The 18,827-nt window shown below is 35.8% G+C and overlaps 1 protein-coding gene across 2 annotated transcripts; it reads left to right on the forward strand.

Annotated features, from left to right (window-relative positions):
• Positions 1–755: 755 nt before the first annotated feature.
• LOC126828679 (mitochondrial S-adenosylmethionine carrier protein) lies at positions 756–18,456 on the forward strand. Of its 2 annotated transcripts, XM_050558605.1 has the most exons (11): positions 756–849; positions 1,890–1,944; positions 2,872–3,028; positions 3,514–3,623; positions 4,933–5,037; positions 5,892–5,984; positions 7,428–7,497; positions 8,151–8,215; positions 8,871–8,944; positions 9,556–10,319; positions 17,733–18,456. In XM_050558605.1, the coding sequence occupies exons 2-10, from the start codon at positions 1,909–1,911 to the stop codon at positions 9,662–9,664; spliced, it is 819 nt and encodes a 272-aa protein (XP_050414562.1). In that variant the 5' UTR covers positions 756–849; positions 1,890–1,908; the 3' UTR covers positions 9,665–10,319; positions 17,733–18,456. The 2 variants fall into 2 exon arrangements, with proteins under 2 accessions (XP_050414562.1, XP_050414563.1); XM_050558606.1 differs by lacking the exons at positions 756–849; positions 1,890–1,944 and adding an exon at positions 1,960–2,020.
• Positions 18,457–18,827: the final 371 nt, after the last annotated feature.

An 18,827-nucleotide genomic window follows, 5' to 3' on the forward strand; every position in this document is an offset into this window, starting at 1 on the left:
GATAAGTGGAAGTAGTGCATTTTCACTTTTAAGAGCTCTTTTGAAAAAATCATTGCCTAAAAAATAATTGACAGCATGTTGCTACTGCTTATTGATGGGGAAATAGGTCTAAGAAGTTATCTCACTTCTGTGTAGTCTTGGGTTGCCTAGTATTATTTATAAAGGATATATCCATGGTGGTTCAATGTACCCATATGTTCAATGTGCCCTGGTCTCCCCTAAATGATACAGGACAAAAATGAAATGAAATGAAATGAAATGGGGTTTAACGTCCTACTGGGCTAATGAAGACGGGCATACGCCATGCTATGAGGGAAATATAACCGACTCATATATCGAATTCCAACTGCCAAGGGATTTTTTAAGTGCATGCCAATGCATACACGGGACCTCGTTTTTTCGGACCATCCAACCTGCATCACTGACAAGGGGAAGCTACGCCAGAAAATCCCAATGAACTTTCTCGGCCAATAAGGCCAGGGATCGAACACGCAACCTGTCTCACCCACTCAGCCACCGTGGCGGGGTTCCTGAATCCTGATACAGCACAAAGTTTGGGCAAAAATTGTCTATAATGTAGGTTGTTAATTTTCTTGTTTTACAAGCAAACATGAAATATCTCACGAAGCAAATTTGCTTTAAAACGAAACAGTAATACATATTTTACTAAGTTTCAACAAATATTATTATTATTATGATTTCAATCAAGGGGAGATAACTCTCTTTTTAAATAGAGTTACATCCCTTGAACAAGACTGGGGGTATATAGACGTCATTGGGTGGAACATGTTGAACTAAGAAGCATGGTAATAATCTGTGAAGAAATGGCAGTAAAAATCCAAAGTACAGGTAGTAATAATGATTCTATATTATTCTATAGTCAGTTAAAGGACAAGTCATGGCTGAACTAGTTGAAGCGTATAACAGATCGATTGACTAATACTTTGCTCTGATGATTAGAATTAGAATTCGAAATGTCTTGTGAAAAAGTGACTCAAAGTCGTCAGCAGAGACGAGTGGAGTAGGCCGAGCCGTATATGGTATACACGTATTGTACAGTCAGAAGGTATCATATTTACATTTAAAGGGATAGTACAGTCAGAAGCAATATTTACATTTAAAGGGATAGCGTTTTATATTTATATTTTATAATAAAATGTACAATTGTTAATGCAAAATTGTCAGGGGGTGGGGGTGGGTGGATGGCCGAATGGTCTGTGGCGTGGTTTTGATTCCCCGGTTGTATAAGCCTATAAGGTTCATGGTTTTACGAGACAAGGATTAGAGTCGCCTGTCCAACTTGTGTTTTTTCTCCAGGTGCTCCGGTTTCCTCCCACTGCTAAAGATCACCCCTACGTGCAAGTGAATTATTGAAATGAAATTAAACCATATGTTAGTCTCAAAATGCCATGGTTTGTGTTGAGTGAATGTTAAACCCCATTTAATCTCTCTCTCTTTTGTGCCAATTATTGTCAATATCATTTGTAATTTAAATTGTCAAAAATGCCCCTCATAATTTAGTATTGAGAATATGGTATATAAATTATGGCCATCGGTTGAAATAATGGTAGGTTTGGGTAAATCGTGCTACCCCTCCTGATAATGACAATTATTTGTAATGATAATGAGGCCCCTTGATGATCGAGGCAAATTATCGCAGAAGTCAAATGGGTTTTCTACGGGTCCTCCAGTTCCCCCCACTGCTAAAGACCGCTACGCGCAAGCAAATTATTGAAATAAAATTGAACCATATGTTAGTCTCGAAATGACCTAGTTTGTGTTGAGTGAACATAAACCCATCTATCTCTCTCTCCCTCTCTCACTCTAACATTAAACTAAGTTTTTTTCGGCTTTTATAATTCTCACAGCATTTATTTTTATTCTTTCAGAATATTGAAGAAAAAAAGAATGGATGATAAAATTGATTTTAGAGTTGCATTAATTGTTCGTTTCATTTCTTTTATTTTATGGATGGGGTGTGGATAGAATGTGGGGGAATTAACTGATGCTCAAAATGAATGTATGAGGGTTTTTATTCCTATTCAAACACCTGAACTTATATATATTATAGTTTAGGGCATGGGATCCATGTCAGACTTATATATCGGTCAAGACCTAGGGCTGTGGAAAATGACTGTAACTTCATCTGACCTATTTAAATATTTTTCAATGATGATGAAATGGCTTCTCAAATCGTAGATAAATGTATACTTGCAAATACAAAAGTACAAAATTTTTAGTTTCAACAACAGTCCTGCACCACTGACAAGGGGGAGCCAATCTGATCAAAATAAAGATCTATATTTTTTTTTTTTTTTTATACTTTCGTTGGTCTCTACTACATGAATATCTGACCCGTTGTACTGGAAGGTCACATCACGGTCATAGTAGTGACTTTTAACCCTATAGTGTCAGACATTTGATTAACCAATCAGTGTTGATGTTTCTAGTGGGATACCCACAGTTCCGTGCACCTCATGCCAAAATATCTTGCCGTAACAGACTGTTTCATTGGTTAATCCCTCACATCATCCAGAACGTGGGTTATATGACAAGTAGAACAAAATTTTGAACAATGAAAAATGAAACGAAATATGATCTGTGTTTTAATCAGATTGAGAGGGGGAGGGGGGGGGCAGATTGGTGAACCTACCCAACCTACAGCAGGATCAAACCTGGGACCCCCTTGTTAGTGAGCCAGCCCCTTATTCACTGAGGCACAGTTGTGGCTTCTTGGGTTTAAGAATAACTAGAAATGTGTCATGCGAGCAAACAAAAAGCTCTGCAAGTCCGTACTGAAAATAAATTCAAAACAAAATATTAATTTTAAATAGAAACAGATTAATTATTTTGTTTTTATTATTTGTTCAGGCAGGTGGAGCTGCTGGGACTTCAGCTGATATAATCTTGTATCCATTGGATACGATCAAGACCCGTCTGCAGAGCCAAAATGGTTTTATTGGCTCTGGAGGTTTCCGTGGAATATATTCAGGCTTATTCTCTGCTGCTCTTGGTTCCGCACCAACAGGTAAAAAACTAAATACAGTCAAGTTAATGGTGACGAGTGAGGGGGGTGGGGGAGGGTATACGAATGGTGAGCATGTGCGAGTTAAATTGTATCATAAAGGTCTGTCATCGAGTCAACTTGTGTGGTTTCGATTCCACGGTTGTGCGTGAAAGGAGTAGCGTCGCCTGTCCAACCTCGGTGTTTTCCCTGGGTTCTTCGGTTTCCTCCCACTGCTAAAGACCCCCTATGTGCAAGTGAATTATTGAAATAAAATTGAACCCTATGTTAGTCCAGAAATGACCAGGTTTGTATCGAGTGGATATTAAACTCCATTTCTCTCCTCCCTCTCTCTCTCTCTCTCTCTCTCTCTCTCACCATTATCAATTAATCATAACATTCACTAAGTTTATTAACTTCAACATTTCGATGTGAACGCTCTCACCATTATCAAACACTGATAACATTCACTACGCTGTGTATAATTTATTTAGCCTTTTTTTTTACAGCTGCCTTATTTTTCTGTACATACGAATCAACCAAATATGTTACAAAGACTGTGATTGGTCCAACATGGGAACCGGTTGCTCATATGTCAGGAGCAACAGTTGGGGAAATTGTAAGTAGTAGAGTTACTCCCCCTTTCATATCTAATCATTTTGCTTTAAACTATTTCTATATTTGAATGAGCTCCATTTCATTCATCAACCTGTTTGGCTCATGTTGGCCCCACCCCACCCTCCACTCATTATCAATCATTCAATGTTTTTAAAGTGTTCTTACCTCAAGATTGGGGGGTTGGATGGCCGAATGGTTAGCACGTGCGTGCTGTATCATAAGGCCTGTCATTGAGTCAATTGGCGTGGTTTTGAATCCCGTTGTACGTGACAAGGAGTAGGGTCGCCTGTCCAACCTCGTGGGTTTTCTCTGGGTCCTCCGGTTTCCTCCCACTGCTAAAGACCCCTATGCGCAAGCGAATTATTGAAATCCCTGCTCACTTCTGACAGTATGTCATAAATAAAAGAGCAACCATGGTAACTGTGACATAACTATCAAATGATTTCAATATTGAGGTGACAATCGCCCAAGGGTTGATGGTACTGAATCTCTAGTCAATATTAAATCAGTAACCATAGTAACAATGATGGTATTGAATCTCTAGTCAATATTAAATCAGTAACCATTGTAACAATGATGGTATTGAATCTCTAGTCAATATTAAATCAGTAACCATAGTAACAATGATGGTATTGAATGTCTAGTCAATATTAAATGAGTAACCATAGTAACAATGATGGTATTGAATCTCTAGTCAATATTAAATGAGTAACCATAGTAACAATGATGGTATTGAATCTCTAGTCAATATTAAATGAGTAACCATAGTAACAATGATGGTATTGAATCTCTAGTCAATATTAAATGAGTAACCATAGTAATGATTGGCGGTACTGAATCTCTAGTCAATATTAGACATACATACAGAGCTAAATCTGCCTATTGCAGGTCTTTCTTTAGGCCTGAAATGTTATATATAAACTACATGTATTAATCAGACATTTATTTACAAAACAAGACCATAATCAACTCTTGATGGCATCAGATACTCAAGATTTTAACTGGATTAGAATGGTTCGCCATTTAAAAATTTAATTTAAAAATGGAAAAGCGAGGCTAAGTCTTGAATATACCAGTGCCCAGGTTACCACAATGCACACATCTTATCAAAACTACAAACCGTGATAACTTGGCTCAGAATGAAGCAATTTGATTGAAATTTTCAATATTTTCATTTTACATTACCTATTTTTGAGCTATTATAGCAAGAATGGTCAGTTATTTATCTAAATATTACATAATGTATTTTTAAATGAGTAACCATAGTAACAGTTGATAGTACTGAATCTCTAGTCAATATTTATTTTTAGGCAGCATGTTTATTACGGGTTCCTGTAGAAGTTGTAAAACAACGAGCTCAAGCCACGTCTGGTATTTCATCACTCTCATCTTTAAGAAAAACCATAGCAACCGATGTAAGTTGAATTATATTTGGTGAAAAATACAAAAACTAGTCCTAAATATTAATCACGTAATCCCAAAAAAATAGAGAAACAATGTGTGTGTGTGCAAACTGAAATAATCATCAGAACTGAAATTTATACACAGTGTTTGATATGGTCCAGATCAAGTTTATACATTTACTTCAACACACACTGTAACCAAGGTATCTTTTAATCTTGTGTATCTAGCACTAATTTCTTTCACATTCGTTTAATATCAAATCTTTGTTTAAAAATTCGTAAAAATCGTTTAAAATCACCAAAAATCATCTAATTTGTACATGTGTCCAGTTTAAAGTTGACTGATTAATTTTAATAATAAGTGTCCAATTTACAAGTATTTAATTTTCTGATCAATGTTCAAAAATTAATCATTATACATCATTAATCAATTGGGTTGTTTATTTTTTAACAATGATTGAGAAATTAAAACACTTGTAAATTGGACACTCATTATCAAAATTGAATGGTCAGCTTTAAACTGGACAGAAGTACAAATTAAACGATTTACAGTGATTTTAAACAGTTTTTACAAATTTTTAAACAAAGATTTGATATTAAACGAATGTGAAAGAAATTAGTGCTAGATACACAAGATTAAACGATACCTGGGTTACAGTGACAACACAAGGTATATATGTATATAACTATTTTTCAGTTAAGTGTCGAGTGGACAATAAACTCCATTTCTCTCTCGATCTTGAGACTACACTGTCCTCCATTCACATTATTACCTTTTCATTATCTATGTTTTAACTATTGTAGCGAGAAATGTCTGGTCTTTATCTAAATCTTACATGTTTAATTCTATTTGTTTTATCATTCAGGGTCTTTCAGGTCTTTATAGAGGTTTTTTTGTAACCGTTTCTAGAGAAATACCATTTTCACTGATCCAATTTCCACTGTGGGAAATATTTAAAGTAAGTTCCATCAGTCAACCAACCTCGTGGGTTTTCTCCTGGTTATCTATCCGGTTTCCTCCCTCTGCTAAAGACCCCTACGCGCAATCAAATTATTTAAATAAAATTGAACAAGTGCGTTTGTCCTGAAATGACCTAGTCCTAGTTTGTGTCAAGTGGAGTTAAACCCCATTTCTCTCTCTCTCTTTCCATCTGTCAAATGTTTCAAATTGAATTTACAAAAAAATTTACTTCTTAAAGTTATTTCTACTGCTAGGTATTGATTACGCAAATCCTGAAACAGTGAATCATGCGATACATAGTGCCAGGGTTGGTGCTAAATAATAAGGCCAGCTCAATTTTATCGTGATAGGTCGGTCAGGAGATGTAAACAGAGTTAGCGCTAATCCCAACCCTAACCCCGAACCTAGCCCTAATGCTAACCCTAACCTACAATCTCGCCAACAATCACGTGCCCTAACCTTATTTACTTCTCAATGACCTTGACAAAAATTGAGCTGGCCTTAACAAATAGATTTAGCCATTGTGCCAGCACTAGTTGATTGTATTTAAAGATACATTCCTGTGTACAAACTGGGTGATTTAATGGTATATATGGACTAAAAACATATTCAAACTAATTAATTTGTCATAATTTTGCTTCAAATCCTTCTCAAACATTGTAATTGCCAAGGAATCCCCTGCTATAAAACTTCGTTCAAATCGGGTCATGTGACTTACATCTCTCAGACGTCAGAGGAGATTTCATTGCATACATAAGACGATGTTGTCTTTAATCGCTTACTATTTATTACAAATATCGAATCCTAATTAAATTCTTGGATTATCCACTACCCGCGTCGTTTTCCCTCATTTTTATCTCAAAAAGTGTTGTACGTCTAACTCTTCATAAAGTTTATCAACTTGTACATCAAGCGCTCAATGTTCAGGTGTGACCTTTGATATCACGCGTGCAGAAATTCCTAATCCTCGGGCTGTCCATTAGGGGAACCCTTACATTTTTGTCCTGTATACGCTCCATGAGTGTTTTTCGGAGAATCCAGTATTTTTCTAGTAAGATTGGATATCTCTACTTTCCATATATACCAAAATTACCATACTTTTATTGGAAATAACCACCCAATAAATACTTTTCTGGGAACCCATCTTTAATGTCTACTATGAATGAAGATAGAAATTTGGGTGTTGGGTGGTTGAATGGTCTCGCGTGTGTGTGCTTTAGATTAAAAGATCTGCCATTGAGTCGAGTGAGATGGTTACATGACAATGTACGTGACAATGAGTAGGGTAGCCTACCCAACCTTGTGGGCTTTCTCTAGGTCCTCTGGTTTCCTCCCATAACTAAAGACCTGTATGCTCATGTAAATCATTGAATTTAAATTGAACCATGTTAGTCCAGTTTCTCCGTTGATCTTTATGTTTCCGTCTCTCTCTCTGTTGTAGAAATCGTGGAGTAATAAACAACAACAACCAATCAAAGCATGGCAGTCATCTTTATGTGGTGCAGTAGCAGGTTTCTTATTTTACCTTATTTTACTTTTCTTACAAGATACTTCCCTTGTACAAACTCAATGATTTGATGATATATTTGGACTAAAAATATATTCCAATTAATTAATCTATCAACTAATTATTCTTAATTCCTTCTCAAAACCTTATATTCACGAGGAAATACCCCTAGCCATAAAAATCTATTAAAAGAAGCCATGTTTTTGTGACATGACTTTTCTGTCACTGTACCTAGCAACGGGTGCAAAGCCGAAGGAGAAATCATTCATATAAAAGACATTGTTGTCTTTAATCGCTATTTATTTATCATACATATCAAAGCCTAATTAAATTCTAGGATAATCCACTGCCCATGTCTTTTTCCATGGTTTTTATCTCAAAAACTGTTGTACCATCAAGTTTATCAACATATACATCAAGCGCTACTCAACGCTGAGAGATCAGGCAATCTTCGCATGCAACCTTTTGACGTTACCGAGCAGGCAGCCCTTGATCATCAGACCACCAATTAGTGACACCTTCTCATTTTTGTCCTGTGCATGCTCCATGTTTGGTTTTTTTCAGGGAATTCAGTATTTTTCTAGAAAGATTAGGTGCTTCCACTGCCCATATATATCAAAATTGCCCTACTTTATTGGAAATGTATGTATTTTTAAGGTGGAATTGCTGCAGCATTAACAACACCTTTGGACGTAGCAAAAACTAGAATTATATTAGCACAGGTGAATATATCTATATATTGACGGCTACACTAGGGCTGTCCCGAGCCTCAAATGTTGGGAATAAGGGCTGGGGGAGTGACATATGTGTCAGAATTATACTATTCAAGAAAGTTCTGTAATGCATCCTCTCAGGGCTCCGCCCGTTGAACGCCAGATAAACTGCTAATCTTTTTAAATACCAACCATATTGTAATACAAATCTAAAACCTCCTCGGTTGTTTTAACAAGCAATTAACAACTACAAATATTCCAGTACTACTTTTTCACTTGGACACTCTTTGGGTCTCAATTTTTTTCAAATTTTAAAAACCTATAAAATATATCACAGTTTCACCACAATGATGGATCAGTTCGAATTTCATGAAAATCGGATCAAAACTGTCTGACACAATGACTGCAATCCTGGTATGGAATACATGTACCTTTCACTACCAGGTACTTCAAAACCTTGGCTGAGTTTGATCGTGAACATTTTATGCTTTTAGACTAAGTATAGATAATCAGTTTGATTGCTCGATACTTTTGAAAAAGATAACTGTGCAATTAATTAATATGTGTCATCTGGGGACGTCAGCCTCACTGTCGGCTTGTTTTTATTTAACACAGTGGTAGTATTGTTTCTTACTGTTTTACAGTATTTTTATTTATTTAATAGAGTGGTAGTATTGTTGCTAGTGGTAACATAATGGTGGCATTAAAGGAAGTCTATTTACAAAAAGGTTTTACTGGGTAAGTTTGGTGGTTGTTTTTCTCCTCATTCTCCGGTTTCCTCGCACTGCTAAAGATCCTGATGTTCAGGCACATTATTGACATGAAATTGAACTATAAGTTAGTCCCAAAATAACCTAGTTTTTGCTGAGTGGATGGTAAACCCCATTTCCTTCTTCATTCCCCCTTGCAAGTGGTACAGAAAGGATGTTCAGATACAACAACAAACCTGAGGTCCTGTGTATACATCTCTCTCACTGTTTCGAATATGCCGGGCTTCATTAGCCTATTTGATGAAAAACCCGAGGCCCCATGTAAAAGAATTCTCGACAGTGGGAATTCAATATATGAATAGACTGTAGCAAAATATCCCTCATACCACACTGTATGGCATATGCCCGTCTTCATTACCCCACTCGGAGCAGAACAGTAGGATGTTAAATTTCATTTCTTTTAGGGGTGCCCCAATGTGTACACAGGACCATATTTGGGTTTTTGTTTCCCATCCAAACAACTAGATACTAACCCTTGCCAGGCCCTCTGTCCTGCAGCACTGACAGGCCCTCTGTCCTGCACCACTGTGTGGTGTTAAACCACATTTCATTTCATTTAAATGCATTCTGTATCTTCAGGTTATGGGCGGGAGTGGCACCAAGAGTAATGTGGATTTCTATAGGTGGCGCTGTATTTCTTGGTGTTTACGAGAAAGTTTGTATAGAAGCTACAAAATATTATTCTTGATGATTTATCTGTTGTGTAGGACAGTTAGAAGAAACATATAGGTACTATATAAAATATTATACTGCACAGAAGAGATGTGATTTCGCCGTATACATTCCGGACCTGTCCTACTCTATATTCCAAACGTCCTACCAGGTATATGCCCAATCGGACATCAAGATATCTGCCAGTGGACACAGTCTACGGCAGCTGTATATAATATAGAACTAGATGTGTATATATGTACAGTGTAAAATATAGTACTGGACAAGAGAGACTATAGTTTCCCTCTGTAGTGTGTATAAGTACAATATAATACTGGACAAGAGAGACTATAGTTTCCCTCTGTAGTGTGTATAAGTACAATATAAAATGCCAGACTGGACAAAGCAAGTTTTATGTGAATAACGCTACTGAATTGGTTGAGTTAACTGACTTTATAAAATTATTAGAAATAAATATTAACACAGTGAGAGATAAATCCAGCAAGATGAAATGGCCGTGAAGCTGATATCCCCAACCTGCCTCCAGAGGTTCAACACTCTGTCCCAATTGGAATCAAAGTTATCGTCTTCAAAAGTCTCAACCAATGAAATCGCTTAGCGTTAACGGGAAAAAGATTATCATCTAAATCAGTCAAGACATTCACCTACACCGATAATGAACAGACAGACAGGTAGAGGATAATAATTCTAAAGTTTCTGTTATCACTTCATTTGTTTTCATGTTTGGGCAGTTGGATGGCTGAACAGTTAGCGCATGCACATTGTATCATAAGGTCTGTCATTGAGTCAACTGTTGTACATGACTGACAAGGTGTAGTGTCGCCTGTCCAACCTCGTGAGTTTTCTCCGGGTCATCCAGTTTCCTCCCACTGCTAAAGATCCTACGCGCAAGCAAATTATTGAAATAAAATTGAACCATATATTAGTCTCAAAATGACCTAGTTTGTGTCAAGTGGATGTGTTTTCATGTTTAATTATGGACTGTGTAGGGAGTAAACTGCCATTGCGGATACTGCATCACATAATGCGTTCACAAGTAGACTAATGAAGATCTAATTAATGTTAAACATGCATTATGCAAGAGCAAAATCTGCTTATTACAAGTCTTTCTTTAGGCCTGAAATGTTATCTAAATTATCAATTCGACATTAATTAACTTATCCAGACCATAATAAACTCTCGATGTCAAGGCTAGCCTTCGATGTTGGCTGGATTAGATTCCTAAATGCTGCTAACGGCCATTGATAATTAAATAAAAAAAGTGGATAATCGAGACTATGCTGTTTATATTAATGATTTTAGTAATGATGACCGAGACTATGCAAAAATTTCACCCGTTTCTTTCTCGGCTCATAGTGGATCAATTTGACTGAAATTTTCAGCAAATTACCTTTACACTATCTAGTTTTTAACTATTATAGCGAGAATTGCCATCTCTTTATCTTATCTCCCATAATGTATCTTTAATATAAATATTCTTTGATGAAAAGTCTTTTCAAAATATTATAATGATGATGATGATATATATGATGTTTAATGATGTCTAACGTTGTCTAACGATTAACTGAAAAATACAAATATAAATTCTCTCAAAAATAACAGTAAATTTCAGCTAATAGACTACCACTGATAAATATTCTAATTACAACTAACACTGGCGGGTAATAAACTGTTCAAGCCAAAGGGATGGGGTTCAAGATACAAAGACATGGGGAATATTTGATATAAAGGCTTTACTTAGTATAAAACCACCAGGTAAATAAAATATAAATGGAAAATAGCATACAAAGAATATAATTACATAAATCATTCAACTCTTAATAAGAAGACTGACAGTTCAAAAAGTAATTAAAGGGAGACAACTAGCTTTAAATGATCAGTGTAAACAATGCTTCCATGCCATGACAAAAATGCAACAGAGATACGACTGACAAGCCTGATATACAATATCAATTAAATAATACAAATGATACAAATACCGTGTTTTATGCCCCTAAACTCTCTAACACTGGCTGAAAATGACAATATACTGATAAAACCATACTGGTTGGTACTCGAATGACAACAATATTAACTGACAACCACGAGACCAAAATGACTGCCAAAGTTACAATTGCATGGTGCGGTTTTCTTTTAGCGGGAAAATAAGAGTCACATGACTCTTTGGGTAATCAAAAAATCATGAATATAATTAATAATGAGACGAAAAATAAAAAAATAATATTAAAATTAAAATGAACAATAAAAATTACTTTTAAGGTTTTCTGGCCATAACACACCGGCCTCCTAATTGTATCGGGTAAATTTGATCTTTGCAGACGTCCACCAACCCTTAACAGATCATTTTATAAATATGGGTCTAACTTTAAAAATTGTACTGTCCTTCTTCAAATTTAAAGATCTCTTTAATTTGCTGATTTCTGATGAAAAATGGCAATTCTGGACATAAATTAAAATTCTTCTTTCTGCTTCTTTTAGAGATTCAACTGATAAATAGAGAATCTCCTACCAGTCTTTTTTGATATCAAAAAATATCAACACAAGTTGATAAAGTAACAAAAAACGAGGAGATTTTATTTATCACCCAATCCCTTCTTACATGCACAAATAGATAAATATAATTCTTTGCTGTAGATTTCACTTTTACTGAACATTACCGCGTAGTGATACATCATTTTTTTGACAGCAATTCAACCATTGCAAAGTCCTTTATATTGACCCAGTGTTTCCATCAAGGTCAACTGAATAACAATAGTTCATTTTTAATAAAAAAAACAAAAAAAAACTTACTTTTAATAAGAAATGAACTGTTCTTTGAAAATAAAAAAAAAGTAGTTCCTTTTCAACTGACCAATCAAATTCATGTGACACAAGCGATATCTACTGTAGAATGTATTATTGGGTGATAAAGATGAAATCTCATTCATTTTATTATCAGGTTGATTAATTGTTTGTTTAGAATCTGTTTGACGTTTTCTCTTCATATGATTTTGAAGATTTTTCAACCAATTAAAATCCATGCCATGGTCTTCTTTAACTTTAACAATGTTGAAGGATATTCAAATAATCTATGCATGATGTTATCCTTATTAATGTCAGTTACGACAATTTGCTTCTGAGTATTCTTAACTTCATTGTCAGGAAGAATCAAGGGTGCTGCTAAACCAAGTGGATCGTACACTGAGCATATTGTGCTGAGGATACCTCTTTTAGTTGCTGGTTTCTGTTGTATGTTGATTTTAAATCCTAAACTGTCATTCTATGCTGACCAGTAAACTCCAAGCACAGTTTCTGTGGGGAGATCATCAAAATCGAGACTCAAATTTCAAAGTTCTTTGGCTTGATCCTCTATTGGTATTTTTCTAGAACTTTTCTGCTGTTAATCATCCATTTTGATAACTGAAATCCACCATTATGACAGATGTTTTTTAAATCATTTACTAATGCAATGGCTTCTTATTCAGTTGGAACGGATTTCAAACAGTCATCTACATAGAAATTTTTAAAGATTGTTTGAGCTGCTTCAGTGTTTAAGTATGTCTTAAAACCTCTAGCTGTTCTTTGTAATGCTGATATGGCACAACTAGGTGAAGATGTTGCCCAAAATATATGAACTAACATTTTGTAAACTATTGGTGGCTTATCAATATCACCATTTGGATACCATAGAAATCTAAGGAAATTTGTGTCTTCGTATGCTACATAAACCATATAATACATAGAAGTAATATCTGCAATGATGGCAATTGGTTCTAGACGGAATCTTAATAATACACTGATTATTTTTACTGGTTAAATCAGGACCACTTAACAACATCTGATTCAGAGATATGCCTTGAAACTTTGCACTTAAATCAAATACAACTCGGATTTTCTTCTTACAAGGATGATAACAGGCGTGATGAAGCAAGTACCATATTCTACCATTATCTTTATTAAGATCTTTAAGATCTTATGTCTTCCATAAATTTGGTATAATCTTCTCTGAACTGTGGATTTTTAGATAATTTCTTCTGTAAATACTTAAGTCTCTGTTCGGCTTGTAATCTGTTATCTGGAAATATAATGTTATTATATCTAAAAGGTACATTGATTTGATAATGACCATTTTTTGTGTAAATTATAGTAGAATTTATCTTATCTAAGAATCTTTTATCTTCTACGCTGTTTTCTTTTTTGTCTTCTGTCAGTTTTTCAGGAAAGTCCATGTTGATGGCTTTAGGTACCAGTTGTTCTAACTGTTCTGTTTCATTTATGACATTTACTTCACAGCGATTTGGGAGCCACGGTGGCTAGGTGGTTAAGACGCTGGCTCACTAGCCTGGAGGTGGGTGTTCGATCCCTGCATTGGCCGAGAAAGTTCATCCTGATTTTCCGACGTGGTTTCCCCTTGTCGGTGGTGCAGAACGGAGGGCCTGACAAGGACAGCTGTCTAGCCCTTCGGATGAGACGGGAAATCGAGGTTGTGTGTATACATTAGAATGCATGTAAAAGATCCCTTGGCAGTTGGAATTCGATATAAGAGTAGGCGATGGTGTCGCTGCCCGGGCAAAATTTCCCTCATAGCACACTGTATGGCGTTTGCCCGTCTTCATTAGCCCAGTATAGGAGCAGAACAGTAGGACGTTAAACCCCATTTCATTTCATTTCATTTCGCAGGGATTTACTATAATTGTGTTGTTCTGAACTTGGTTAGCTGACGATTCTCTTATTACGTTCCATACAGACCATCCTAGTTTTGTTCTGGATGCGTGAGGACTACAAGAAGGACCTCTAATAACTTCCAATGGGGTATAAGCATCAGGTATGTTGTTTCCAATTAATAAACCTATCTCAGCATCTATTTCTGGTATGTTGATATTTTGTAAATGTTCCCATTTCTTAATATCTTCCTGAGTTGGAATGGATTCTTTAGTAACTGGCATCTCATCTTTAGTATAAACTGTTGGTAAAGGAACTACATTATTACTATTGAGATCCAAAGCTTCTAAATTATGCAAGACAAAAGTCTGTAGGCTGAAAGGCTTCCCCATTGTTTTTAAAGATATTCTTTTCAGACTGCTAGTAATTCCTAACTGTTTCATCAGTTTGGTGGTGCAAAATGTAACACTGCTTCCACTGTCATGGAAAGCATAAGTTTCAAATGTTTTTGCACTGTTTTTAACTTGAACTAGAACTGGTTTAATATTCATTGTGCAAAAAACGGCCTCCGTATGAAGACTCCATGCTGTACTTTGTTATGGATTTCTATGGCTTTCGTCAAATTCAACATCATGAAATATCGTTGGATGTCTTCTCTCATATATAATACAAACTTCCTTTCTGCGACAAGTTGTTATACCATGGCCTAACTTTAAACAACCATAACATAAAAAATAAGGCTTAAGAAAAGCTTTTCTGTCAGCACATGGAGTTTTGATGAATTTATTGCATTTTAGTAGTGCATGGTTATCTTTTTTACAAAATATGCATGGTGTTTTCTCTGTTACGTGTGGTTCACTAAAATGTTGACCTGCAAATGATGAAAGTGGGTTCTGCTTTGGTCTTGCAACAGGTTTATGATATTGTGTTGTCTTGACTGATAAAGCTTCTCTACCATAAATTGGATCGTTGGCCTTTTTAGCTTCTCGTTTTATAAATCTAACTAAATCGGCAAATGTCACAGGTTGATCATCGTCATAAATGCTATCTACAATGTTTCTCCACTTTTCATGCATGTAATATGGAAGTTTTTGAACTAACTTGGTCATGTTTGCTGGATATTCTAAAATTTTAATACTCTGAATGTTATTAACAGCTTTATCAATTTCTGTATGGAATATAGCGAAGTTATCTAAGTCTTTCGGTTTATCAGGACGTATGGATGGCCATTCAAGTGCTCTCTTTGAATATGCTGATGCAATGAATTTGTCGTTTTCGTACCGTTTTTCCAATTCTTCAATTGCAGCTGGAAACCCATATTGACTGTCAAGATGACTATAACCGCTAACAATTCGATTTGCTTCACCTAACGTGTATTGCTCTAACAAATTCATTTTTTCATTTGTATTATCTAAAGTCTCACTGATGAATTTTTTGTATGTCATCACATCACCTGCAAATTTTTTAATGTCACCTTTAGGTTTCCTTAATTCTTTTACTGTCAACATCATTTCTTCCGTTGTCGTCATTGAAGCGGAATGTCTCACTGGATCTATGTCTTTTAATTCCTTAGGGGTAAGGCTGGGAATCGATATGAAATTTCAATATCCATTATCGGCAAGAATTTGTGAGCGATTATCGATAATATCATTTCTCCGGAAAAATCCGAACTTTACCGACCTGTTATTTGTGTTGATCGAGTTACAGTAGTGTTATTATCCTAGTCTATTAATGTAAAATAATTACATGTAGTTGCTAAATGTAGGACTAACTTGAGTATTATTCTATGTTTTGTTCTTGATTCATTTGAACCTTTTTTTATTCCAATATCTCCGATAAATACAAAGACAATACATGGTTTCTCTTTGCAAGTGACTGGCGATCACACAGTGTTACTAATAATAGAATAAAATATAATAGAAGGCGTCTATTGATTGGACAATAAAAAAAATAATTACGGGCTTTCAAAGCTGACAATGACAATATACTGACAAAACCATACTGGTTGGTACTTGAATAACAATATTAATTGACAACCACGAGACCAAAATGACTGCCAAAGTTACAATTGCACGGTGCAGTTTTCTTTTAGCGGGAAAATAAGAGTCACATCACTCTTTGGGTAATCAAAAAATCATGAATATTATTAATAATGAGACGAAAAATGAAAAATAATATTAAAATTAAAATTAACAATACAAATTACTTTTAAGGTTTTCTGGCCATAACAGACTGCAACATTCTTTGTTTGGAGCCGTCTATTGTCTAATATCAAGATGATCGAGGAGATGCATATTTATTTTCCGTTTGGATAGTACAGTAGGAACATGTCTGTAGACACAAACCATTACATCCCCAATATCCATCTTTACGACCAGTCAAACAAACACCATTTAATTGTCGACATGTACCATTACAGGTAGAACATGATTCTTCACACACATCACCATAGTAACCATCTTTACACCGGCACATTTCCCCGTTTTGGTACTATATTTACCATCCTTACAGCTATGGTCACAAGCAGACTAACACGAATCACCATAACCATCTTTACATCTCCCTGTTTTGGCGTCACACGTACCATTCTTACAACTGTTGCTACACAATCCTCAAATTTTCTCACAGGCGTTGTTGAAGCAGTTCGTTGAACATCTTTGGTTACAAAAGCCATCAGGACAATTTTCTACACATTAACAATATTAAAAACATATTTATATTTGTATTTTTTGTTTAAAAAAAAAAAGATTACAATTAAGTTTAAAATACCAAAGAAGTCACCGTAGCTCAGAGAGTAAGGTGCTGGCTCGCTAACGAGGAGTTCCCCCTGGGGCATCGGAACGTAGGAGGGGGGGGGGATTGTCCCCCGGGCTCCTTTCGCAATACTAGGAAAATGTTTGACATTCTGGTACAGAAGAGATGAAATCTGGTGTCTTCTGGTCAGTTACCATTTAAACAGAGAAGAAAACAAGAATATATTTGGTGCAATAGTGAGACAAGTGTCCCCTGCTTTTGAAGGCAATGGGCATTTGCCCACAGAGTCCCGCTATTCCGGAGCACCTGGTTTCAATCCCGGTGTTGACCGAGGAAGTTCGGCAGGTTTTTACTCCTCAAAATCAATAACATACTTTTTATCTCTAAAACAAATAGCTCGCTATCCTGGAGGTAAAAGTTCCTTTAGCAGTTTGAATTCGATACAAGAGTAGGCGATAGTGCCGCTGCCCAGGCAAAATTTTCCTCATAGCACACTGTATGGCGTATGCCCGTCTTCATTAGCCCAGTATAGGAGCAGAACAGTAGGACGTTAAACCCCATTTCATTTCATTTTCTAAAACAAATAAATATTACAAACATCCCACGGATGCACTGATTCATATTAATATCCTTACCTGGGAATATTTGTATCTCGCATAGATTCAGTATTGCTGGTGTTCCTTTTACAGATATAACAGCAAATTTACCAGAAAAGGATGGTACAGCTGGTTGATTACATCTCTCTATGGTATAAACAGATTGTGCTGTTGATGTGTGATCTTTATAACATGCTGTAGCTGATGTAAATCCTGCTTCATCACAATGACCACTAGAACTCACTCTAATTTCAAATCCGGTTAGTCTGGATGCTTTGGAAACAAAGCAGAAACTATCATTATATTATTTCCTGGGCGATTATAATATTTGATCAAACCCACAGTATGAAAGAGAGAGAGAGATGCGTGTGTGTGTGCGTGTGCAAACTCATGATCAGTCATTTGATATTGGGCAGGTGACCCTACTCCTTGTCATGTTCAAGTGTGTGATTGAAACCAGGCCACTTGACTCAATGGCAGTCCATATGATCTATAACGCATCCCTGGCTTAAGCTGTGGGAGGGACCCAGAGAAACCCCAGGTGGTTGGGCAGGCGACCCAACTCCTTGTTTTGTTCAAGTGTAGGAACGAAACCCCGCCACTAGACTCAATTGAAGATCATATGATCTGTAACCCATCCTTGGCTCAATGTATATTGTCAGTTGTGAAAGTGAATTAGATTAGATCTTGAATAATACCATGGTCTACTCTGTTGAATATCTTCATACTGTGAAGAGGGTAGCGCCAATCGCCCTACAATACAAATAAAACTATGATAAAATTAACAAATTAAAATAAACTCAGTAAGGCGGGGCGCCCCCTAGAGGGAAAGGCTAATAAAACTTTAAAGTAATGAATCAGGGTGTTAGCGTAAAAATGTCCCCATAGAGGGTAACGCAACACACCCTGAAACTCAACGAAATATTTTTTATTCTCTCTTCTCGACTTAATAAGTATTGATTGTAGATCATATTAAGTCATCATATATTTATTATTGTATTTCATTAACTCCAAAAAAATATTAAATGTATATTATATTAACTTACCATTAATGTAATTCTTGAGTAATTTCTCTTCTTTCATTTATTATTCTTATTTTATTATTTGTTTATAATTCATTGAGCAATTTCTTTTCTTTTCTTCCGCTTATTATTTGTTTATAATTCATTGAGCAATTTCTTTTCTTTT

The sequence above is a fragment of the Patella vulgata genome, chromosome 7, assembly GCF_932274485.2.
Source record: "Patella vulgata chromosome 7, xgPatVulg1.2, whole genome shotgun sequence".
Classification (NCBI taxonomy): Eukaryota; Metazoa; Mollusca; class Gastropoda; family Patellidae; genus Patella; species Patella vulgata.